Source organism: Tenrec ecaudatus, chromosome 7 (genome assembly GCF_050624435.1).
Source record: "Tenrec ecaudatus isolate mTenEca1 chromosome 7, mTenEca1.hap1, whole genome shotgun sequence".
Taxonomy (NCBI): Eukaryota; Metazoa; Chordata; class Mammalia; order Afrosoricida; family Tenrecidae; genus Tenrec; species Tenrec ecaudatus.
In genome coordinates this window covers 98,239,809-98,265,606 of record NC_134536.1, presented here as the reverse complement: position 1 = coordinate 98,265,606, position 25,798 = coordinate 98,239,809, and the positions used below count along the sequence as shown (strand labels likewise).

General features: G+C 36.5%; 1 protein-coding gene across 7 annotated transcripts in view; it reads left to right on the top strand.

The window, feature by feature from the left end:
* SENP6 (SUMO specific peptidase 6) overlaps nucleotides 1–25,798 on the top strand; it is a 115,818-nt gene that overhangs the window by 48,483 nt on the left and 41,537 nt on the right. For all 7 annotated transcript variants that reach the window (XM_075554880.1, XM_075554878.1, XM_075554879.1 and 4 more), the window contains 3 exons: nucleotides 4,841–4,911; nucleotides 11,275–11,417; nucleotides 20,534–20,918. In XM_075554880.1, coding sequence (XP_075410995.1) covers nucleotides 4,841–4,911; nucleotides 11,275–11,417; nucleotides 20,534–20,918 — 599 coding nt within the window. The remainder of the gene's footprint in view (nucleotides 1–4,840; nucleotides 4,912–11,274; nucleotides 11,418–20,533; nucleotides 20,919–25,798) is intronic.

Genomic DNA, 25,798 nt, shown 5'->3' with positions numbered 1-25,798 from the left:
TTGCATTTCTATTTAGTAAAAATATTGTTATTTGATGCAAATGCTTCCTAAGGTGAATTTTATGCAGCATTTGCACAAGAACGGTTGTGCTAAGAAATTAAACCAGTTGATCCTAAAGTTTATTTATAAGAGTAAATATTTGAGCAGTGCGCATGACTTATTTTTTTAAAAAGAGAATTAAAGGAAGAAAAGGATAAGTTTTCTTAGTAAAAAACAATGGAAAGTGAAAATGAACAAGCGGCCATCTGGCTGAGAAGTATCAAAGCCCACATGGAAGAAGCACACCAGCCTGTCTGACCACAAGGTGTAGAAGTGACCAGTTATCAGACATCAAAGAACTAAAAATCATATCAGTGGGTGTCCACCTTCCTGATAGGATCAATGAAAACGAACGTGTGCATAAGCAAATGTGGTGAAGAAAGCTGATGGTGCCCGGCTATCTTAAGATATACTGTCTGAGGTCTTAAAGACTTGAAGATAAACAAGTGGGCATCTAGTTCAGAAGCAACAAACCCCACATGGAAGAAGCACACCAGCCTGTGACCATGAGCTGTCGAAGGGATCAGGTATCAAGCATCAAGGAACAAAAAATCATACCATTGTAAATGTGGGTGAATGCAGAGTGGACTCAAAGCCCATTGGTAGCCAACCAGGCACCCCTTACTGAAGGGTTGTGGGGAGGAGATGAGCCAATCAGGGTGCAAGGTAGCAACAATGAAACATAACTTTCCTCTAGTTCTTAAATGCTTCCTCCCCCCAACTATCATGATCCCAATTCTACCTTACAAATCTGGCTAGACCACAAGATGTACATTGGTACAGATAGCAACTGGAATCACAGGGAATCCAGGACAGATGACTCCTTCAGGACAAGTGATGAGAGTGGTGATGCTTGGAGGGTGGAGGAAATGTGGGATACAAAGGGGGAACTGATTACAAAATCTACATACAGCCTCCTCCCTGGGGTCTGAACAGCAGAGAAGAGGCTGTGGGGAGACGTCGGACAGTGTAACATATGACAGAATAATAATAATTTATGAATTTTGAAGGGTTCATGAGGTAGGGGCAGTGGGAAGGGAGGGGGAAAATGAGTAGCTCACATTCAGGGCTCAAGTAGAAGGCAAATATGTTTTGAGAATGATGATGGCAGCAAATGTACATATATGCTTGACACAATGAATGTATCTGGATTGTGATAAGAATTGTATGAGCCCCCAATAAAATGATATTTTCAAAATGGGAAGAAAAAAGTGATTAGACTAGGAAACGTCTAAGTGGTAAGACAGCAAGCAGAATATTTAATCTCCAATCAATTTGCTCAGTTAATAAATATAAACAAATGTTACTATCTTTCAGATGCTTAAATTAGGACATATTATATATTAATTGCTAGACATGGGCTCTCCATTGGTTAATGGATTTCTTTTCACAGCATGTTCATCATTTTATTTATAGTGCTTATAGTATTTATCACATTGTTGACCTGGTAAATATACTGTTATATATTATCTTGTAGTTACATATGCTTTTATTTATTATAAATATTTATTGAATATATACTATGTTGTATACATAAGGATATCATGGTGACTAAGACAGGTTATTGTACTTTAACAACTAGGCAGAGAAGTTTTGTATTTTAGTCAAGGAAATTTTGTGCCTGATAAATATATTGAATATATCTATATATGTGTTTAAAAATATCTTGAGTATGATTTCTAGTTTGACATAGTTGAAAACAAGTTAATGGTGTTCTATTTAAATCTAAATTTATTCTAAACAGACATAATGCTGTAAAAGAAAATTAATAATAGGCTAATATTATTCAAACCATCCCAGAAAGATCTAAATATTGTGGACAGAGAGGTAATTTTTAAAGATTTGGGGTTTTTTTTCTCTTTGAAAAGGAGGAAGGCAGTATTGGGTTTGCTGTGAGTTAGAATTTACCTAATGGCAATAGTAGGATTGGGAAGTAAAGGATTTTGAAGGTCTGTATCCATACTGTTGCGTAGGCAATAGAATACCTTGTTGAAATCCTGGTAACCTGTTAGCACTACTTGGTCAATACGTTTGTAATATAGTTTGAGAGTGGAAAAGTAGATATTTCTTAAATTAATGAGGCCAAAAATGAAAGAAAGAGTAAATTTTACAAACTAGAAAAAAAACCAAAAACTTTCAGGTTAGTAGTATAAAATATTTTTAGAAACCTAATAAAGCAAGGTGAAAGAATAAAATGAAGTTTGTTCTTATAGTAATCAGGTTAAATATATCTATAAAAATATAAGGGGCTAATTTAAGCATATCCTGTATTCTGTATTGCTCTCAAGAATCAGAAATAGAGTAAAGGATGCACAAAGCCACAAGTGCGAACAACAAAAAGACACGAGTGGAACTGCGTAACAGCTGGAGTTACCATATATACTCATGTATAAGCCCAAATTCAACAACTCCTACATGTATAATTCAGAGCCATTGATTATACTCTTCGTGTTGTACAACCATTACTCTACTTTTTTCCCATATCATAAACTCATTACCCCGTAAGCAAAAATTCTTCCTCTGTTATCCATGATCAAGTGTTTTTTAAAAACATTTTCTTGATATAATATTGCTATATCATATACTTCAATAGTTAAATCACTTTTAAAAAGAGTTGTTATACATCAATCACAGTAAGTGCTCGTGCTCCCTCCCCCCTCCTGCATTCATTGGTTGTTGCCCAATATTCCTTACCCTTCCCATTCCCATTCCTGCATCAGTTACTTTCTCTGTGCATCCTCTCCTATGCTTCACAGACGGAAACCTAACAGAAACAAGAACAAAAACAAACAGAAATAAAAACAGAGATAAAAAAGAAAGAGTAAGAAAGAGAAGACTACCAACAATATTTTTTAAAAAGCAGAGAATAAATTCCTGTCTCGTGCAACAAACAAATATTTGAACCTAGAGCAAATTCAATTTTGGTCGAGGGAAACTGATCAAGCTTATTATACCATGTTTCAATCCACCATAATCAAGCTTCCAATAATCCGATAGTAAAGCTCTTGGAGTCCCTCACTTGTGGCTAGAAGGGATCTGCCAGATCCTCAATCTGACTAGTTATTCTGCAGTTGGATTTTGGGTCCTCACTGTCCTTCATAGCCTCCTACAAATTGGGTGTTCACAATTTAAGCTCTGATATTTTCCCCTTCATATTTGGATTTTGTTATTGTTATCCTTGGATTGTGAAGGCTGGTGTCCTTCAGTGTGGACTTAGTTGACTCCTCACTTAGATAATGGCTTATTTGAATACAAGCCTTCAAAACGCCACACACTATTCTAATTAATAACCAGGCACCATCTGTTTCTTTACCACATTTTTCCATCATCTCTTCATGAAGGCGGGTACTGAGCATGGCCATGTTAGAAGAACACATTGTTCTTGGATTGGGACTAGATTCATGTGGGGGGAGCCCAGAATCTACCTACCCTTTGTGGAGTATGAACACCCCTGGTTTACTCTTTATGCTGAGAACTTTGCAGTGTGGAAGTGTAGGATAGCCCTCTCCGTAGCCCCTCTGTGCTGGTCTCTGCAGAGTCTCTCCCCTTTACCCCCCAAATGTGCTACTTGGTCATTGTCTTGCTCCTGTTCTCTACTGGATCCAGAGGATTTGAGTTCCAGTTTTGGTACTTAGTACATGGTCTACATTAACAGATGGTGCTTGATGACTGTCATCTCCAGCGAGCAATATTATATGTGGCCATAAATAAACACTGGTGGCATTCAAATATGGCAAAGGATTAAACAGTTGTGATGTACTGGCCTAAGCGCACTAAGGAATTTATCAATAGAAATTAGTAAAGAGTATAGAAGCCCTCAAAAAAAAAAAGACAAGAAAAAGATAGACTAAAAGAAGCTTTATAGTAAGACTCCAAAAGTGCCAAGTGTAGAAGTATGGTTTGATTGAAGTGGGGAACAAGCTGCAATGAAAGTTTTTCCTAAAAGGACTGTACAATTTCTTGGCAAAATTCATGGAAATTGTACGGCACATTGTGCCCCCTGGAGTGTAATCTTCATGAGACTTGTCTGGTTTTTTTAAAAAAATATATAGAGTCTAATAGTTGTTTGTCTTTTGTGAGTTGGAAAAACTTATCAGCAAAGAAATCGGGTAGGATTCTTATGATGGTTCTAGAAGCAGTAGGGTGGTGGCATGTATAATTCTGCTATGGAGAAGATAGAAAAAAGAAACGATGAAATTTTAGTAATAGGAAATTTATTTCTTTTGGTTAGAAATCTTCCAATTGAATAGGCCTAGCATACTCTAGCTTTAGCATTACTAGTTTTCTTGCAGTTTCTGTAATTAATACCTGTTCTTACACCTAAGACATTTGATGTATTTTTATACTTTCTCCCCCTCCCCCATGATACACTCATGAGGATAGAATTTACAACTCTGCATCAAAGAAGTTTAGAGACTTTATATTCTAAAGCTCTTGAGAGTTTGTATAATACAATACTCTATAAAAGCCACAACCCCTACCATCCAGTGGATTTCTGGCGCCTAGCAACCCCACAAGCCCGATTAGAGCCGCACCGTAGGGTTTCAGTCTGTAGTTACCGTCGTCACAGCAGCAGTGAGCCCCTGAAGAACACGCGGTATTGAGTAAAAATATGGTAGTTGCTACTTTCAGAGCTGTTTACTCAGTTTTAGTGTATGTGTGTAAGTCTCATTATTTTATACCACTTTTTAATGGTAAATAAGCCACATCTATTTTTAAAATAAATACAAATATGCCATCAACTTTTCAGCTTGAAAAAAGTATTTCTGTTAGAATTAAACTCGGATAATTCCTTTTCTAGGAAAGAATACCCGCCCCATGTCCAGAAAGTTGACATTGATCCTGTAAGGTTAAGTCGGCCCCACAGTGTTGGTAAGTTTTGCACTTTTACATCTTCACCTGTGAGGGGTTTTGAATTGTTGTATGAAAGCTATAGATGGATTACATTGACTTTAGAACATTTTCAGGTATAATGGAAATATGTAGGAAACCTTCTTAAAAGAAAACTGATTCTTGAATTTCTGAAATTATGATCTGAAATGATCAGATAATTTATAAACAGTTTGAATGGTTGGATTATATTAAAATTTTTACTAAAAACCCAAATATGAACTGTCTGTGAACTATAGTTTTGAAATACTACTATTAAAATGCTGTATTACATTAATTATCTTTGAATTAGATTCTGCTAGATCCGAATTTTTTTCTTGCTAGATTAGAAAGGTGCTTTGACATCCCAAAGAAGAAACTGTACAACATTCTTAGGTTGCAAATTCATTTCAGATAGATTAAATAAATTGACCCATTCATAGAGTTTTAGATGCCAGCCGACAAGGCTTAATTAGAATTAAGTTCTTTTCTTTATCTATCTCTCCTTCCTTTATATTTCTCCCTTCTGAAGACTCCCTTTATTCGTCATTTTATTGGGGGCTCTTACAACAATCCATACATCAGTTGTATCGAGCACATTTGTACATATGCTGCCATCATCGTTTCCAAAACATTTTCTTTCTACTTGAGGCCTTGGTATCAGCTCCTCGTTTTTTCCTTTCCTCCCTCTTACCCTCTCACCCTCGTGAACCCTTGATAATCTGTTATTTTCATATTTTACACTGTCTGTTGGTTCCCTTCATCCACGTTTCTGTTGTACGTCCCCTAGAATTAAGTTTTAAAGTTTATTCAGTTACATAACATTAAGCAAATAGGTTTCATAACTTTTCATTTTGAAATAATTTTAAACTTCTTGTAAGAGTAGAACAGAAAATTCCCATTTACCCTTTTATTTTCATATTTATTCTTTAACTACCTTTTTCTAGTATTGATATCTAAGAGTTATAGTGCATTTTTGAAAAGTAAGAAGTTAATGTTGGCATAATCCTTTTTTCCCCAACAGTTTTCTTGGCACCTAACTTAAACATATACAATTCAAGTTGTAGATCTTGTTCAATTTCTCATTTCCCTCCAAGTTATTTTTATTTTTTCATACTTTTAATGTGCACTGATCCATTGTTTTGTAGAGCGAGACTCAGTTTTGGTTTCCCTAATGTTTCGCCTTCTAGTATGGTTACTCTCATTGATCCTGAAGGGTTTATCTATCCTGAATTCCCTGTGTTTCGAGCTCTTATCTGTAGCAGTGTACGTGCTCTGGTCTAATCAGATTTGTAAGGTAGAAGACTTTCAGGTCATGATAGTGGGGGGTGGGGCGGAGCATTAAAGAACTAAGAGGAAAGTTGTAAGTTTCATTGGTGCTATACTGTACCCTGACTGGCTCCTCTCTTCTGTGAGGGCGTGTTCAAGTGTCTACAGATAGGCTTTGGGCCTCCACTCCATCCATGTTCCACCTCATTCATGTTGTTATGATTTTTTATTCTGGGTCTTTGATGCCTGATCCCAGATCCCAGAGGCTATGCAGTTTTGGCAAGAATTCTATAGAAGTGATGCTGTGTTTTATCAGAGGTTACATGATGTTAATATATTTTATTACTGGTGCTGCTGGCCAACATCACTTGGTTAAAATAGCATGTGCTATTTTTTTCCCCTGGAAAAAAAATCACGATTTTCCCCTGGAAAATTGGTTTTTGATTAATAAAACTTTTATGAAAGATACTTTGAGACTGTGTAAATATCCCTTCCCATCCCCCCCTCAAATTTTTGCCACTAACTTAAGCAACAATCATTTCCTGGTATTTGATGATAATCTCTTGTTGTCATTTGTTTTGTAGTAATTTTTCTTTCTAGAAGAACTATTCCTTTTTTACATATTTACTCAGTTTGTTTTTACATTCATGGACATATAGCTAAGTTTTTGGAGTAGGGTCTCAATACAAAACAAAACTCATTCGAGTCATTGTTCCCTTATAGCACCCCCCATGAGTTTCTGAGACTGTAAACTATTTATAGAAGTAGAAAGTACAGCCTTTCCACTAGTGATTTCAAATGGCCAACCATGCAGATTATAGCCGAAGTAACTACTATACCACTAGGCTCCAGAGCAGGGGTTAAACCAGTGGTTCTCAACCCGTGGGTCACGCGGCCCCTTTGGGGGCATCAAACAACCTTTTCACAGGCGTCGCCTAATTCATAGCAGTAGCAAAATTGCAATTGTAAAGTAGCAGTGAAAATAATTTTGTGGTTGGGGTTCACCACATGAGGAACTGTATTAAAGGGTCCCAGCATTCGGCAGGTTGAGAACCACTGTTCTAGACGCATGTATATTAAGATATGGGTTCAACAACAATGTGTATAATGTTATTGCAAACATTGTTGCATGAACTTAGGTTTTTTTAAGATTTCCTTTGGAGATTGAAAAACACTGAAATTATACAGGATCAGTGGTTAACTAAATAGCGGTTGGAATAATTTTTCTCCTAAAAATTAATTACTTTCTGTAGTTCTTAGTGCCCACAATTTTCATTATTATTACATTCCCTTGGTTTTGGCTTCACAAGACATTTAATATGAATGTGATAACTTAAGCTATAGTTGAAAACTTTATAGCATCGATAGTGGCTTCTTAGTCTAAAATGAAATTCTGTGAGTCATTCAGTGTTATTTTTTATCATACCACACGCCCTAGTTTTTTTGTGTTTACTAGTTTGGTCTTCTTTCTATATTTTCCTTAAAAGATAAAATAACAACTTTGCAAGGTGGAAAGAGTCCTCCTGGTGACATGCTTTTGCATTAGGCTGCTAACCACAAGGTCAGTAGTTTGAAACCACCAGCTATTAAAATAGGACTTTGGAACATTGCTGTCCCACTCACAGGTGGCTACAGCCTTCTCAGAAGTTACAGTGTATTATTATGCGTTTAGCTTTCACATTCCTGCTTGTAATTGAAATTCATGTATCAGACTCCTGAAAGGACTCATGATGTCTCTTCTGAGTCTGTTTCAGGGTTTCAACCATGTTTCCCCCATCCTCTCTATCATGAAGCATCATGCAACTTGTAAAAATTCAGGTGTCTCTTGTTTCACTTCTTCCGAACCCATTGAAAGCTCTGTATTAAAGGGCCAGTGGTGTTTTCCAAGGAGCCCTGGTGATGTTAGTGCTTACATTTTAGGCTGCAAATCACAAGTTTGTCGTTCGAAACCACCAGCTGCTCCTTAGTAGAAAACCTGGTCTTTCTAATCCTGTAAACAGTTACAGTCTAGAAACTGAGACGGGCAGTTCTACCCTATCCTGTAGGGTCCCTTATGAGTTCCATGTACTAGATGGCAGTGAGTTTTAGTGAGACATCTTATATATTCAGTGACTAATTTATTTTACCCACGTGTAACCTTTTATTTATTGTGTCCTTTGCCTGGGACCCTTGCTGGGCTAGTGTGGTTAACCATTGGGCTACTAGCTGCAAGGTCAACGGTTTGAGACCACCATCTGCTCCTTGGGAAAAAGATAAGGCTTTCCACTCTGTACAGAGTTACAGTTTTAAAAACCCCAGGGGCAGTCTTACTTTGTCCTAGAGGCCACTGAGTCAGCATTGACTCCATGGCAGTAAGTTTGGTTTGGGTTTGGTCCTTTGGCCTCTGTCATTTATTTATTAAAGCTGACTATACGTTAAAGAACAGCAGCTGTGTCTTCTCTGATGTAGATCCTTTGTCATTTTATGCTTTTTGCCAGGTAGTACATTTTAATTTTATGGTGGTCAAAAAGATGTGTTCTTACAGTTAGATGTACTTCTTTTACTGTTTAGAAAAGCCTTTCCTACCCTTGAATTCTAAAAATATGTACCTGTGTTCTAAAAATATTTACCTTTTTTCTAAAAGTACTTCTAGGTTTATTTTTATTTAGTTATACTTTTCTGTTTTGTCGATATTATAAAAGCATATTTTTAACAACGTTCTAGCTTCCTGGCTTGTCTTCTGTCAAATATATTTGAGAGAATGTTCAAGGGTTTCTTATATAATATTTAACGAATTGCTTCTGATTCAGTTACAGCTATATTTTTTACTCCAGCTTTTTAAAAATGTCTTTTCTTATTTCACATATGAAGGGGATTTCAAAAGTTTGGGAAAATGAAAAGATATGGAATAATTTCCATGAACTTCATGTATGTCCCTTATATTAAAAAAGTTAACACATTTTATTATTAAGTTTGGTTTATGGCCTTATTCTCTGGCAATGTTTGTTCTCAGGAAACACATTTCTGTGTAATTTGAAAGTAGTGTCATATACAGGAGTATAAAATATGTGATAGTGACTACTGAGACTCTTCTAAATGGCTGAATTGAGTCCTTGTAAAAGAAGTGTGTAAAGCTGAGTTTTGACTTATTTCATGAGGCTGATGAGAATAGAATGCAATTTGAGTAAATAAACTGTTTAGTTGGAGGATTGAGGGGAAGAGAGGCAAAGATGAAATTGGAGAGGTAGGTTGTGACCAGATTATAAAATGCTAAAGAGCTTTTTCTAAATTCTCTGTGCTAAACAAAAGTATAGTATAGAACTTTTATAGCTTAAAAAGTGATTTTTACAGAGAATGAACTCAGAGTTCATTCTTAACTTATTTATGTTAAAACAAAATAACGTATTTATGTTGAAAAACAACCATAGAAACAGATCCATGATGGAGAAAACGAATCATTTTCTAGTTGACTTTTACTTTTGAAAAACTCCAAAAGTAATTCAAAAGCAAACACGTAGCTAAACTAAAGGTATTTAATAGTGTTTCAGTTTTTTTCCACTTTTGGAAAACCTTTGAAGCTCCAAATAAGAAAATTAAAGACTGTCCTTGTTTCTTTACCCCAAATGTACATTATAAAAATTTCCTAACACGGAGAGAAAATTTCCTCTATGTTAAACACACACATGTATATACCAAATTGATTTTTTAAATAATTTTATCGGGCCCTTACAACATACATCCACTGTATCAACACACACTTGTACATATGTTGCCATCATCCCTTTCAAAATATTTTCTTTCTCCTTTGAGCCCTTGGTATCAGCTCCTCTTTTTTTTTAGTTCTACAATTGCCATTTTCCCATACATTTATTTATATATCCATATTTTTCTATACTAATTTTTGAAACACTTTATAGTACCTTCTAGATAATCCATGAGGAACCTTGGTGGTACCATCACGTAATCTTTGGACCGCTAACCACAAGATCAGTGATTCACACCCACCGGCTGAACCACGAGAAAAAGATGAAGCTGTTTATTCTTATAGGGATTTTTAGCCTTGAAAACACTATATAAGGCCCTGGCTATGGAAATAAACAATGCATTTTACTTTTGAATACATTAGTGGGAATATCATCTAGATTTCAATATTTTCCCCCGGTTTTATTTTTTCTTTTGTAATAAATACATGTGGTGAAATGCACCAATCTTACGTGTATAGTTCAGTACATTTTCTTTTAGTTCAGTGGACTTTTAAAAATGCATATAGCTTTATAATCCAATCTCCTATGGTGACACAGTACTAATAGTATCAACTCAGATAAGTTCTCTCATGTCCATTACTAGACACTACCCTTCTGCCTTCAAAGGTAATCATTGTTTTGATTTTTCCCAGCATACAATAACATTTGACTGTTCTAGAATTTTGCATAAAACTAAACTACATGAAGGTCATAGTGCCAGAGTTAGTGAAAACACATTAACAACCTGAGGCAATATGCAAATGACACAATCTTGCTTACGGGGGAAATGGTGGCAGTTTAAAGTATTTTGCTGATGAGGATCAGGCTACAGACTTAAGTGGATTACATCTGGATATGATAAAACGGGAAACTCACCACAATTGGATTGATAAACAGCATCTTCATTAATAGAGAAAAATTTAAAGTTGTTCAGTATTTCATTCTTGGTGGATGAGAGTAGCAGTCAAGAAATTAACCAACAAATTGCATTGGAAAAATCTGCCTCAAACAACCTCTTTAAGGTTTTCAGAAACAGTCATGCCTCTGTTGCCTATTGTATGACTGACCCAAACCAGACTCTTTTCATTCTCAGAAACCTTTTTATAAAGTGGCACTGGGATTGGTTTTTTTGGAGTTTAAGGGAAGAGACTTAATCTTTCTGTTAATGATGGTAGGATCACTTGGAAGTGGGTGTTGCATAACATGATGACTATAACCAATGTCACTGAATTATACTTATAAAAATGTTAAACTTGCAGATATTTTGTATGCATATTTTTACCACATGTTTGATAATATAAAGTAGTATTTTTCATAACTAAGATAAAAGATTTTCTAAAGTTTATTTTAGGCCTTTTTTTTCTTCTTCCTTTAGAACATATAATGAAGAAATCAGATGAATCTGAATCACAATCAGAACCTGAAATTAAGAGAAAAGTACAACAGAAACGTCATTGCAGTACTTACCAGTCTTTGTCTCCTCTGACTCCTTCAAAAAAATGCTTAACGCATTTAGAGGTAGGTTGGGAAATTACTTTCTGATGCCGACCAAAGTATTTTCAGTGCTTATTACATTCTGGGTAACCTTTAATTCTTCCTTAAATGCATTCCAATTTATTGTGTGTGTGTGTTTTTTTTAATTTTTCAGCTTTTAGAAGTGTTTAAAAATTAGTAGTGGAAACTGCTTTCTGATCATTTTCCCTGTCTCCCCAGTTTTCTGTTTTCGTTATCACTCATTAGTTTCCTTTTTTTCCTCTCTCCTTTTCCATCCTTCTACCACTGTGAGTGTGTGTTGATGCTCTGTGTGTGTGTGTGTGTGTGTGTGTGTGTGCGCGTGCGCGTGCGTGTGCATCATGTTAAGCTAATGTCCATTTGTCAATTTAGGGTGTGCTCCCTGAAGAAAGGAGAGAGAACCATTGTCCTATGTAACTAATTGTTAGAGTACAACTCTTACAAATTAGGGGGCAATATAGTGATCCCAAATTGCCACCCAGCCTAAACTTTACATTCTAATTGTACTTAAAATAATGTCCATTAAAAATCTTACCGTAGTGAATGAAGGGAGAAGTGCAGAGTGGAGACTCAAAGCCCATTTGTTGGCCACTGGACATCCCCTCACAGAGGGGTCTAGGGGAGGAGATGAGTCAGTCAGGTGCGATGTAGCACCAATGAAGAATACAGCTTTCCCCCAGTTCCTAAATGCTTCCTCCCCACCAACTACCATGATCCGAATTCTACCTTGCAGGACTAGATAGGGCAAAGGTTGTACACTGGTGCATATGGGAGCTGGAGGCACAGGGAATCCAGGGTGGATGATACCTTCAGGACCAGGGGTGTGAGGGGCGATACTGGGAGAGTAGAGGGTGAGTGGGTTGGAAAGGGGGAACTGATTACAAGGATCTACATGTGACCTCCTCCCTGGGGGACGGACAACAGAGAAGGGGGTGAAGGGAGACTGGATAGGGCAAGATATGACAAAATAACAATCTATAAATTATCAAGGGCTAATGAGGGAGGAGTAGCGGGGAGGGAGGGTAAAAAAAAGAGGACCTGATGCAAAGGGCTTAAGTGGAGAGCAAATGCTTTGAAAATGATTAGGGCAAAGACTGTACAGATGTGCTTTATACAATTGATGTATGTATATGTATGGATTGTGATAAGAGTTGTATGAGCCCCTAATCAAATGTTAAAAAGAACTCTAAAAAAATAATTTAAAAAATAATAATGTCCTTTATGAGTATGAAATCCAATCTAGGATCATGTGTTGCCTTTAATTATTATGCTTCTTTCTTTAGTCTTAAGGCTTCTGTTGTATTTTATGACCTTATTTCTTGAGACAACCACTTAGTTTATAGATACTGTATGTATTTGTGTATAAGCCGAGTTTTTCAGCACATTTTTAATGCAGTTTTTGTGGTAAATTTAGGTGCCTTGGCTGATTATTTGGATCTGCTTATACTCAAGTATATACGGTAGTTTGTCAAGTTGAATTTATTTCTTTATGATTGCTATATTTTTGGGGAATGATACTATATCCAGTTGCCTCAGCTCGAGGCAGGTATTGTATGGTCTTTACCATGATTAGTAGACCAATTTGTTGGCAGCTAACTATAACATGTTCTTATAGTCATTGATAAGTAAGACTTCTTACTTTATGGTAGAGCTTTCCCTTACTGTATGGTAAAGCTTTTCGTTACTCCCCATTGATTCATTTATTTTTATCAGTATGAACTCATGTGCTCTTATTTTGCTCAAAGTGTTATAATCTATAACTATCATGTTTTATTGTTCAAGTTTCAGAATGATCCTATGGGAGCCCCTTCACACGGGTATCTGTTTCTTTTTGACACTTCCCATCCTTCTTTCTGTTTTTCTTATGTTTTGGTACAAGAAGTTGTTCTCTATTTATTGTGGTAAGAGTTGTACGAGCCCCCAATAAAATGATTTTTTTAAAAAGAAGTTATTCTAGATTGAGTTTGTATTTTCCCTTCTAAATCTAGAGTCATGCATTTCCTTACTAAATGCTCATTATTTCTTAGTTGTCTTAGTGGACAAAGCTCGTGTGTGTGTGTGTGTGTGTGTGTGTGTGTGTGTTTAGTATTTTGCATTTTTGTGATTCTGTTCTCTGAAAATGAGAAACCAATTTCTGTTATTGCCAGTGGAGTATCTTAACTTGTTCATTTTTCTCTATGTGACCTGTCTTCTGATACATCAGCCTAAGCTTGGCCCAGGACATACTGACATACTTATACTTGTTGAGTTAGATAAATGAGGCAAGTTAGATAAAAGAGATAAGGCCTTTGCATCAGGTCCTCTTTTTTCTCCCCTCCCTCCCCGCTCCCCCCTCCGGGATTAAGTATTCCACGAACATTTAATAAAAATGATATTGCCTAATGGTATCTTATCAAAGACAGACTACTTTTCTTAATAAGTATGGTTAGTTATGTATTTATGCATCAAGAAAAGCTGATAGTATATGATAAGTGGTTTTAAAAATAGGTACGTATATATTTTAATAGTTTTATTGACATATAATTCACATATCACATGATTCAATGTAATCATATTAAAAGAGTTGTGCAGTCATCACCACAATCAAGTTTAGGACACTTGCTTGCTGCACTCCTTATTAGTAGCTCCTATTTGCCCTTAACCTTTCTTGCCTTAAGCCTAGAAAACTATTAATCCAGTTACTGCCTCTTACAGATTTACATATCCTGGGTGTCATACGCAGAAAAACATACGAAAACAAAATTATCACCACTAAAACAATTAAAACGAGAGAACAACATATCAAAAATAAATTTGAAATGGGTCAAAAAGGAGAACAAATTATAAGGTGTTAAATTTTAATCTAATTAAATTGGCATTAATGCACTTTCCAATGCACTTTCTCTGAGACACCCATGGTCAGTGTTCAGAGAATTCCCCACAGGCTTAATGCTCATGGGACCCTAAAAATGGGTTCTTGACTCTCACAGTCATCCATTGCCTTCTGCTTACTGGGATCTCAGGATTTAAGCTCTAAGATGGTTTCCTCTTCCAAATTATCTTTATTTTATTATTTACAAATTTTGGATCACACAGGCTGGTGTGCTTACTTCCATGTGGACTTAGCTGACAATTTAGATGGTGGCTTATTTTAAGATCAGTCTTTAAGACCCCAGACACCATTCTTTGTGATAGTTGGTTTCTTCACCACACTTTGTTGTAGCACTCGTATGCTCCTGGGGGCAAGTATCAAGTAGGGCCATGTTGTTAGAGCTCACTGTTCTTAGATTATGGCTATGATTAAGAAGATTATGGCTATGATTAAGTGCTAGCTCAAAATCCATTCATGTATCTGCGACATATATATTGGTGCCTAGTTCAATTTAGAGACATACATAGTAATGGCGAACATTATGAATCACTCCTATTAAAAAATGCGTTAAATCTTCACTGACCTAACATTAGGAATTTTAAATTTTTATCTTAAAAAGTTTAGAATAGTTGATCATAATTTTATTTTTAATTGCTATGGTTTCAAAATAGGTATTTCTTAGCTAATGGAAAGCATACGCTACTAACTCAGGTCATATTTACTTTAATGTTTTAACATTGAAAATTTTAATAGTTGCTGTTAGGTGCCATCGATTTGCTCTAACTCATAGTGACAACAGAAGGAAACACCGCTTGGTCTTGCAGCATCTTCAGAATTGTTTGAGCCCTTTGTTGTACCCACTGTGCAATCCACTCTGGCTGTACTTCCTCCACAGAGGTTTTGGTTTTCCATGGTACTTTAAGAATCCCTAGCCAACATCATAATTCAAATGCATCAGTTCTTCTGTTTGTCATCTTTGTCTAATCTTCACATGGATATGAGGCAATATAAAATGCCTTGGATTCGATCAGCTTCCCATTAATCTTCAAAGTAGTATTTTTGCTCTTTAAAATAAGAGGTCTTTTGCAGCAGATCTGCCAAATTTTATAATCACTGCCATTGAGTTGATACCGACTCATATCGACTGTACAGGACAGGGTAGAGATGCTCTTGTGGGTTTCCAAAACTGGCACTCATTACAGGTGTTGAAAGTTCTATCTTTCAGAGAACCTGGTGGTCTGAACTTCTGACCTTGCAAGTCAGAAGCCCAAAATGTAACCACTAGGTCACCAGAGTGCCACTGCCAAGAGCATTCACCTGCTAACAAGAGCATTGAGTGTAGATCCAAGTAAAATCAAATTCTTGACAACTTCAATCTTCATTTATCATGTTCTTGTTGTGAGGATTTTTGTTTTCTTTACATGAGTTGCAATCCACACTGCAGGCTGCTAGCTGATTTTCAACAGTAACTACTTAAAGACTTCCTTGTTTTCAATATAAGCACAAGCCAAGTTGTGTTATTTGCATTAATCAGAAAACCCAAACAAACTTATTGCCATCAAGTTGTTTCCAACTCATAGTGCCCTTGTAGGACAGTACAGAACTGCCTCTGTGGGTTTCTGAGACTCAGTCTTCCCTGAGAGAAAGTCTTTCTCCCCTGGAGCAGGTTGTTTCGAACTTTTGATCTTATAGCTACTGAGCCTTCTTCCAATCATGCTGCAGTATTATTCTTCACGTAGCCCAACTTCTCATATTATTTGTTCAGCATGCAGATTACACAAGTATGACGAAAGCATTCAGTAACCCCTGGTATGTGAACAACTGCCTCTTGGTCTATATACAGGTTCCTCGTGAGCATAGTAAGTGTTCTGGAACTCTTAGTGTTTGCAGTGTTATGCATAGCTTGTTATATTTTACCCAGCCAAATGCCTGTTAATAATCACTAAAACACAAGTAAACATCTTTCTGGTATTCTCTGCTTTCAGCCAAGATCCATCTGACATCAACAATGTTATCCCTCATTCTGCGTTCTCTTCAGAATCCTGCTTGAATTTCCGTCAGTTCCCTGTCGATGTACTGCTGCAACCATTGTTGAATTATCTTCAGCAAAATTTTATTTGCATGTGATATTAATGATATTGTTTGATAACTTCTGAATTCCATTGAGTTGCCTTTCTTTGGAATGGGCACAAATAGGAATCTCTTCCAGTTGGTTGACCAGCTAGCTGTCTTCCACATTTCTTGGCATGGACTAACTGGGTCTTGGCAGCAGTCCATCGATTTGTGGAAACATTTCAATTGGTACTCTGTCAGTTTTGGGGCCTTGTTTTTACCAATGGCGTCAGTGCAATTTGGCTATTTTCCTTCAGTTTCATCAGTTCTTGATCATATACTACCCCTTGAAATGGCTGAATATTGACTGGTTTTTATTTTTTTAAGTACAGTGACTGTATTCTTTCCATTTTCTTTTGATGCTTTCCACATTGTGCGTGTTGTTGTTTGTTAATGTGGGCTGTTGAATTGCTTCCAACTCATAGTAAACCTAAGAACAACAGAACAAAGCACTACCCTGTCCTGCCCCAGCCTCACACTGATTCCTAAAATTGAGACCATTGTTCGAGCAACAGTGTCATTTCACCTTACTCTAAGGGTCTTGTTTTCTTTCGCTGGCTTTGGATGCCCTCTACCTAGGGACTGGTCTCTCCTGAAAATATATCCCAAATATGTGAGATCCATCCTCTTGCCATCTTTGTTTCTCAGGAGCATTGTGGCTATACTTCTTTTAGTTCATCAAATTTGTTTAAACACGTTGGCTGTAGAATTCTTGAGTTTTGCAACTTGAAGTTTGAATTTTTTTCTTCAATTCTTTCAACTTGAGATGTGCTGAGCATTGTCTGTATTTGTGGTTTTCATATTCCAGGTCTTCAGACATTTTATTAGAATGTTTTACTTTGTCTTCTTACATTGAATTTTGAAATTTTTAGTTTAACTCTTTCCTGCCCCCATATAGTGGGTTTCAGAGTTCTGACATCTTACAGACCTTTTGCTTTCTTCATGTTATAGTTTTTTGTGTCACCTCAATAACTTCTGGACTTGGGTCATTACTGTTTATTAAGTATATTCTTGAGATGGTCTGTAAATTCACGGAGTTGTACTCAAAGTCTCTTTGGGTCTCATGGACTTCTAATTTTGTTTAACTTACATTGCATACGAACAACTTACAGTCTGTTCCACAGTTGACCTCTAGCCTTTGTTTCGGCTGATAATACTGAAGTTTTCCATTGTCGCTTCCCACAGAGTCTGTTTGATTCTTGTGTGTACTCTGTTTATGTTGTGAAAATGATTTGCAGTGAAGTTTTATATCATATGGTCTCCTACTTAATTTCTGTCTTTCAAGCAATATTTTGTAAGTATTAATCCCTCTTATTTCCATCCTAATCATCAGTAATTAACCATGTATTGTGATGGTATGTTTGACTAGTTTCAGAATGAAGATATTAGAAGGTCTTCATCACTGACTTTGGTAGTTGGTATATACATATGAATTTGTGTGTGTGTGTGTATAAATCATTTTATTGGGGGCTCGTGATGCACATGATGACATTTTGCCTCTCGGCTTCTTAGGATTGCCTTTGCCCCTGTTGTTATCTTTTTATTTCATCTGTGAGGCACAGAGTTGCCCAGTGCCGTCTGGCTCTGCCTGGCCCGGCGCTGTCACTGTGGAGCTCAACGTACTGCAATGGCTGTTCAGAAACATTTTTCTTACATTTAGACTCAACAAGGTAACAGCTGGATTCTTCAGTCAACTGGTAGAAAGAGTGATACTCTCTTTTTTAATCATCCACATTGTAAATAATTTAAAATTTTCCAGAGCAGATAAGATTGGAAGAGTAGACTTTATACTTTTTTCCTTGCATGCTTTATGTATATGAAACAGGTGGCATAGAACTTGTGTTTGGTTTAGTGAATTAAAAAATTTGCATACACCTTTGTAATCATATATACCTTTACCCATCAGCCTCACTACATCTCTTTGATGACTTCAGTCAACATATATCTAAAAGCATTTTAAACAACTATGTATTCCCTTACATTTCCAAAGTTGATTTAGAATCTTTTAAATACTAAATTTAAATAAATATTCACACAGCATTTAATATGGGTTAAATGAAAGCCAGGTTATTTTGAAATATTGCTGTTAATCCTTACATGTGGATCTAGTGCTATCCAAATAACCATAGTTTTTGATAGTTAGCATATCTTTATAGTGAGATTTGTTTGGAGGTTCTAGCAAGCAAGCACAGCTACTTGTATACCCTTGACTGAAGGACGGTCCTCCTTCTATTTGGGAAGGTCGTCCTCTTCAACTGAGCACGCAGCTTCAGGAGTGGCACACATGGAGTGGTGAGGGTTGAAGGGGACACCCGCCTAGCCAGCCAGAAATGCCGAATCAACCCTGGTGATCAATGGGGTGACCGATGTCGCAGTCAGATCGCCCTCACATCCAGTTAGCATATCTTTATTGTATCATACTTTTTCACTACCATTATTTCCTACAATGTAAGGTTGGAAATACCTTTTGCTTCTAGGTTGAGTCATTTTAATTACTGGGTGTTGTTTTTGTTTTTTTAGGTGCTGGCTATTCAATTTTAGATTTGGTGACAGAGGAGAAATGCCTTGTAGAATTTGCTAGGAGCCCTGGTGTCATATTGGTTATAAATTGGTCCATTAACCATTAGGTCAGCAGTTTGCACCCATTAGCCACTCTATGGGAGAAAATCACTTCATCTTTCTCCTGTGGAGTGGTTGCTGTGCTTCAATTGCTGACCTTTTGGTTGGCAGCCACTTACCCGACACTTAGCCAACAGCTTCATAAGGACCCTGAAAATCAGTTAAAATAATAAACGTGCACTGGGAGTATAGTATTGATGTAAACTACCGTATATATTGTTGGTAATCCTTAGGTGGTATAAACAGGTAGCATGATGCGCTGGTGATCTATCTCCTTTTGAAAAGTGAGCCACTGAAAATCATATGGAGCCACAGTTCTCTGACGTACAGGAAGGTTGCCATGAGTTAGTCAAAGCAATGTCATCTTTGCTTATATGTTTTTACAAATAATTGTTTGAAACATAAAATGATCAAAATACATCATTTAGCTACAGGCAGTGATTGATTTTTATTTTACAATTACTTCCTGGAGAAACTGGTGTCAGCTGCTTAACCACAAGGTCAGCAATTTGAAATCACCAGCCACTCTGATAGAGTTAGATAAGGCTTTCTACACCCTTAAAAATTTGCAATCTCAGAAACCAATGGCAGTGAGTTTTTGTTTTTAATTACTTCCTATGTTCTTGAATAAATATACATTGACATGGAATTAAACATAAATGTTAAGACCGTGGTTCTCATAAATAAGTTCATGAAAAACAGAAAAATTCTTTTAGTGATATAACTCAATACTTTGAAATTTTTCTAAGTTAAACATCAAAAATCTCAATTGTAACCTATATTCAGCTTTCTTTTAAATATTTTTTAAAGTAATGACTTAGAAATCAACTGCCTTAAAAATTTTCTTAAGTAGCCCTCAGAATCCATTTATTTTTCTAAAATTTAGAATCACCCTTTTGTTTGGTTTGCAAGTTTTGGAACTCCACGATAGTACACCACTGTATAATTTGAAATGTAATATAGATTTAGCATTCTTTCTTAATGTAGGAAAAGGTCAGGTATGACCAATGATGAATTAACAGCAGAAGCACACTCAAAAATTAGCTTTGTTGAAAGATGATGGAAATTGAGCATCTAGATCAGCGGTTCTCAACCTATGGGTCGAGACCCCTTTGGGAATGACCCTTTCACAGGGCTTGCCTGATTTACAACCATAGCAAAATTACAGTTATGAAGTAGCAACAAAAACAATTTTATGGTTGGGGGGTTCACCACAATATGAGGAGCTATATTAAAGGGTCTTGGCATTAGGAAGGTTGAGACGAGAACCACTGATCTGGATACTGATTCCCAAAAGATGACTAATGCTCAATATAACCTTTGAAGTCTTTCTTATATTAATAGTCCACAGAGTTCACTTTGAAGAATTTTTGACTTTAAACATTAATTTTGAAATTCTTTCTTGAACTTACATGGCAAATTTGAAATAGCATAAATAATCAGATATAGGGTGAACTTAATGTTGAGGTTTGTCTTTGTTTCCCTGATGTTAAAATAAAATACCAAAGTCTTTCTTTCTTTTGTTCTTTTGGTACTCAAGGTCTCTGAGCAGCATGAATATTGTCCAAAATGTGGAAAAGAAAAGGAGAATCAGACCAAGTGCCAAAGTTGTGGTATTGTTTTTTCCAAGGATTTACAAAGAAACTGCAGACAAGCCATGACTTTGAATGAATCCCCTGGACCATTATTAAGGACGTCAATTCATCAGAATTCTGGAGGACAGAAGTCACAGAATACAGGATTAATCAAGAAGTTTTATGGCAACAGCATAGGAAAGGTTCCAATTGATATTATTGTGAATTGTGATGATAGTAGACAGAATTATTTGCAGACTAATGGGAAAGTCATTTTACCTGGGGCAAAAATAACCAAAATTGCAAACATGAAAGAAAGGAAAGCAAGCCTTTCACATCTAAATGATCCAAGTAAGTATTTTCCTTCCTGTAGCAATTTGGATATCAATTTAGTATCTATATCGATGCTTTAGTAGGAGCCTAAACCTATTTGAGAATTACAGTTTTAATATTTTCTTGGGAAAATTATGTAATATTTTCCAGTCGACATTAAAGCCTGGACATGTCTTTGGGTTGCTATGAATCTAAATTGGCTTTGTGGCAGGGGAGATTTTGTTTTGTTTTCAACTAATTACTATTTTCATTCTGGCCATCTTAAATTGTATAAAAGCACAGAGTCAGGCCCTAAATGTAAATGGACAGGTATGCCATTTTTTTTAATTTTGCCAAGTTATTTTGCCATCTTTTATCTCAAATATTTTCCACTTTAGAGTTTGTTTGTGTTTTTTAAACAATTTTATTAGCACTTAATTCACAGGATGTTCTTGAGGGAAATAACTAATACATAAAGTAGTGTAGGTCAATAAATATTTGATACATGGAATTCATAGAACATTCATTTATCACTTTTGTTTTTCAAGTCTTATTCCTATCAGATGCATTTGTGTGTAAAGAATTCAGCTCTATAATAAATTGTGAAAGGTTGATAGCATTACAGGATCAGTTGAAAAGCCTCCGAAAACATAGATGCTGATAAAAGGGGAGATAGTCTGAGATAAGACTGTATGCAAAGATTTCTAGCATCTTCATTAAGTGCATACTGGCTATTCCCAGTCTGTAGACGAGAGAATGAGTATAGTTTAATGAAGTTACATCATTAGCTAATTAAATGAACAAATTGCACCAAGGGGGGAGGGTAAACTATGTTGCTGACACCAGACTTTACTGAGTGTACCTTCTTTTTTATAGATTTGACTTTGGAAATATGACTAATTATTATTAGACCAAATTAAAAGGTTCTTATGTTTTGCATGATTTTTTTAATCGTTTTTAGTGAGAGCTGTTTTAGATACTATAACAATCCATAATTCAATTAGATCAAGCATAATTGTACAGTTGCTTCCTCTTATCAGTTTCAGAAAATTCTTGCCATATTAAAAGGTTCTTAAAAGGAAAATAAAAGAACAAAACAAATGAACATAACTTATATACTTAGTTGATGGCTTCAGCATACAGAATTATTTCAGTTGAGTTTAAATTAAAATAACATCGTAGCTTAAAATATACCTAGGACGGTATAGTTTAAGGTCAAACAGCTGCCGAGCAATGAGAGTATCCAGTAACAGTAATGATGGTATTGTTATTCTTACACACAGTAAAACTGAAGACAGCAAGTAATTACTACCATTAAAACCAAATTCTTCCAATGTCACAGTACAGTAAAGACCTAGAAATCCTATAACTTTACATTTGAATTGGAGATAATAGTGTGAATTGATTAAATAGAAAGGTACTTTTAAAAATTCATGAAAATGGAATTAAAAGACTATAATTTTCCCATAAAAACTTTGAAGTATCTTTGTGTTATGGTAAATATAAAATACATATACCCTAGCTGTAAACACTGAAAATACTTAGGAACTGTAAGCCACACAAAGAAATCAACAATCTTAGCTCCCATGTTGTATTTCTGATTACCATTTTCCCATAAACATTACAAGAGTTGCTTAGAGAAAAGACTCTAGGTCTGGAAGGTGAAATACATATGTTATACCTCCAGCATCTACTCATATCTGGAAAATTGGAGACAAAGCCTGCTATGGACCTGTCAAAAGGACACAAGCGCTGAAAATGAAATATGTTTAAAATAGGATGGTACCGATTCATAAAAATTATAACAGCTATGGAGTAAATATACTCTTATCAGTTCCTACTAATGTATCTACTTTCAAAAGGAAAGAAAATGAAAATTCTTTACGTGTTACCTTGGAGGGTTATTTTGGGTCTCAAAACATTACTTCCAGCATTTTAGTCCCCCTCTTTTCCCCATTTAGATTTTTAAAGTACTGTCTGATAAACAGTATGCCCTATATTGACTATTTTGAATTGGACATATGTGCCTCACTATGCCAGGAACAACAAGTTGAAAAACAATGTCGTTGCATTTGCCATAAAAAGATAATTCATTTCAAGATCTGCCTTGATGTACAATGCTGTCTCAAATATATAATAACCATATACCTCTAAGGAAGAATTGTTGCATGTGTTACACATGCAAGTGTTCCTTAAAATTTTTGCACCTACCAACTAAAACCAATGATGAAGAAATTGAAGCACCCTCCCAACTTCTTCAGTCTGAAAACGGTCCAATATACAACCAAGGTTCCTTGATAATTACCCATGATGGATTGTAAAGGTTGGAAATAAGGATAAACAGTTGGAAGATAAAGCTTTGTTATAGAAATGAAGCGGAGATTTCATGAAAGAGTTTTGCAAGACCAATGACTTCATTGCAAATAACATTTTCTACAACATAAATGGAAACTATATATATGTATCTTACCACAAAGAATGCACAGGAGTCAAATGGAGTGCATTTGTGGAAAAGGACAATGGAACGACTCGGTATCATCTGCCTAAACAAAGCCCAGGACCAACTTTGGAAAGTTATATGTAAGTTAAGTTGAAGAAAGGGAAAACAAGTCTGTGAGAATAAAAATTTGGACTTGAGCTGAATTTGGTGAGCAAATTTGACACATTATAAACTGATGAGCAAAGATGGTGGGCTAATGGGTGACATCACAAACATCCTACACAAAGAAATGCAAATGGTTATTAAAAATACAGGAAAGAGAAAATGTTTCCAGAATTAATTAATTAAAAACTGAAAAGAAAATTTGAAATGGTATTTTAAGAAAGTGAAGTACTGTAATGAAATGTTGAAAGGTCTGGTAGAAAACCAAAAGAGGAGACCCATACACGTCATTTCTCAAGCTGAAACTGCAGAAGAAAATATTCAAGCCTTTTGCAATATTGAACAATTTTAGCAACAAAATATTGAATAAGGAGAAAGAACCCAAAAAAGATGGAATATATAGGGCCACCCCATAAAGAATTGTTCAACATTCAGTGATTTCAAGTGGTAGCTTATGATCATGAGTTGATAATATTGAAGGAAGACATCTAAGCTGCACTAGAGACATTAACAAAACCAAAGCACCAAAATTTGAAGTAATCCCAATGGAAATCCTTCAGCAAATTGATGCAGCATTGACAAACACTCAATATGAGGGGCCGGACTCAATCCCAACTACGTGGACCAGCCCTTTTTCCCCCCAGAAGAATCCAGTTCAGAGGACAGCACTGAAGCTTTATCTCAGGGAGAGGGACATGTCTGATCAGAGCACACAGGAGCAAATGAAGGGGGAGGAAGAGAGAGTAGAGCACATTCTGGCCCACCCAGCCCTGAGCCCTGAGGACGACTTTCCTGCTCAAAGCAAGCAATGCACAGAGAAAACCACAGGTCTATCCCTTCCACCCTCAGGAGACACGATGTCCCTCATTGACCCATAGTGCTACAGAGGACAACACTGGAGACACAGTGCAGAAATTGTGCCCCATCTGACCCCAGCACACCTAAGGGCAAAACACGAAGGGGGTGCAACAGAACAAGGAAGCAGAGCGATGAAGTCCTCAAGGAATAGCAAAAATAAATTTGGGGCCAGCATGTGGCACCCCATCAGACTCAACCTGAAAACACTCCTAAAGGTCAAAAAACAGACCGTGAACTAATTACAGGCACTGTTTTTGGTCATCATAGTTTTGTTTTGCTCTGTCTTGTTTTTTGTGTGCATATTATTAACTCTGCAGGTGTATCTAGTTAAGATAGGATAAACAGTCTGGAAAACAACAGGACCGATGGTTCTGGGGGACATGGGAGAGGGGAAGGCAGGGGAAAGGAAGTCGGTGTTAACAAACCTAGGGACAAGGGAACAACAAGTGATCCAAAATCAGTGGTAAGGAGGATGTAGGAGGCCTGGTAGGGCTTCATCAAGCACAGTGTAACTGAGAAGAATTACTGAAACCCAGTGAAGGCTGAACATGTTAGTAGGACAAGAGGAAAGTAACAGGAAATAGAGGGAAGAACTAGGAGGCAAAGGGCATTTATAGATGTGTAAACCCAGCATGTACATATGTAAATATACCTATGATGGGGAAATAGATCTATGTACATATATTTAAAGGTTTAGTATTAAGGTATCAGATGGACATTGGGCCTTTACTCATGTACTCCCTCAATGCAAGGACACTTTGTTCTATTAACCTGACATTCCATGATGTTCACCTTCCTGACACAATCACTGGAGAGAAAGTGCGAGCATAAGTAAAATTGAAGAAAGCGGGGGGGAAAAAAATGGTGCCCAGCGTCTGAGGTCTTAAAGGCTTGAAGATAACCAAATGGCCATCTAGCTGAGAAGCAATAAAGCCCACATGAAAGAAGCTCACCAGCCTGTGTGATCATGAGGTGTTGATGGATCAGGTATCGGGCACCAAAGACCCAGAACAAAAAAGTCATACTGTGAATGAGGGGGAGTGTTGAATGGAGATCCAAAGCCCATCTGTAGGCAAGTGGACATCCCCTTAATCTGTTGGTAAGTGGACATCCCCTTACAGAAGGGTCACAAGGAAGAAATGAGCCAGTCAGGATATAGTATAGCATCAATGAAACAACTTTCCTCTAGTTCTTTAATGCTTACCCCTGCACTCCCTGTCATGACCCCAATTCTACCTTACAAATCCAGCTAGACCAGAGCTTGTACACATGGGTACAGATAAGAACTGGAAATACACGGAATCAAGGACAGATAAACCCCTCAGGACTAATATTGAGAGTAAGTGATACCAGGAAGGTAAGGGAAGGCGGGGGGATAAAAAGGGAACTAGCCACAATGATCTACTTAGACCCCCCTACCAGGGGAATGGACAACAGAAAAGTTGATGGAGGGACACAT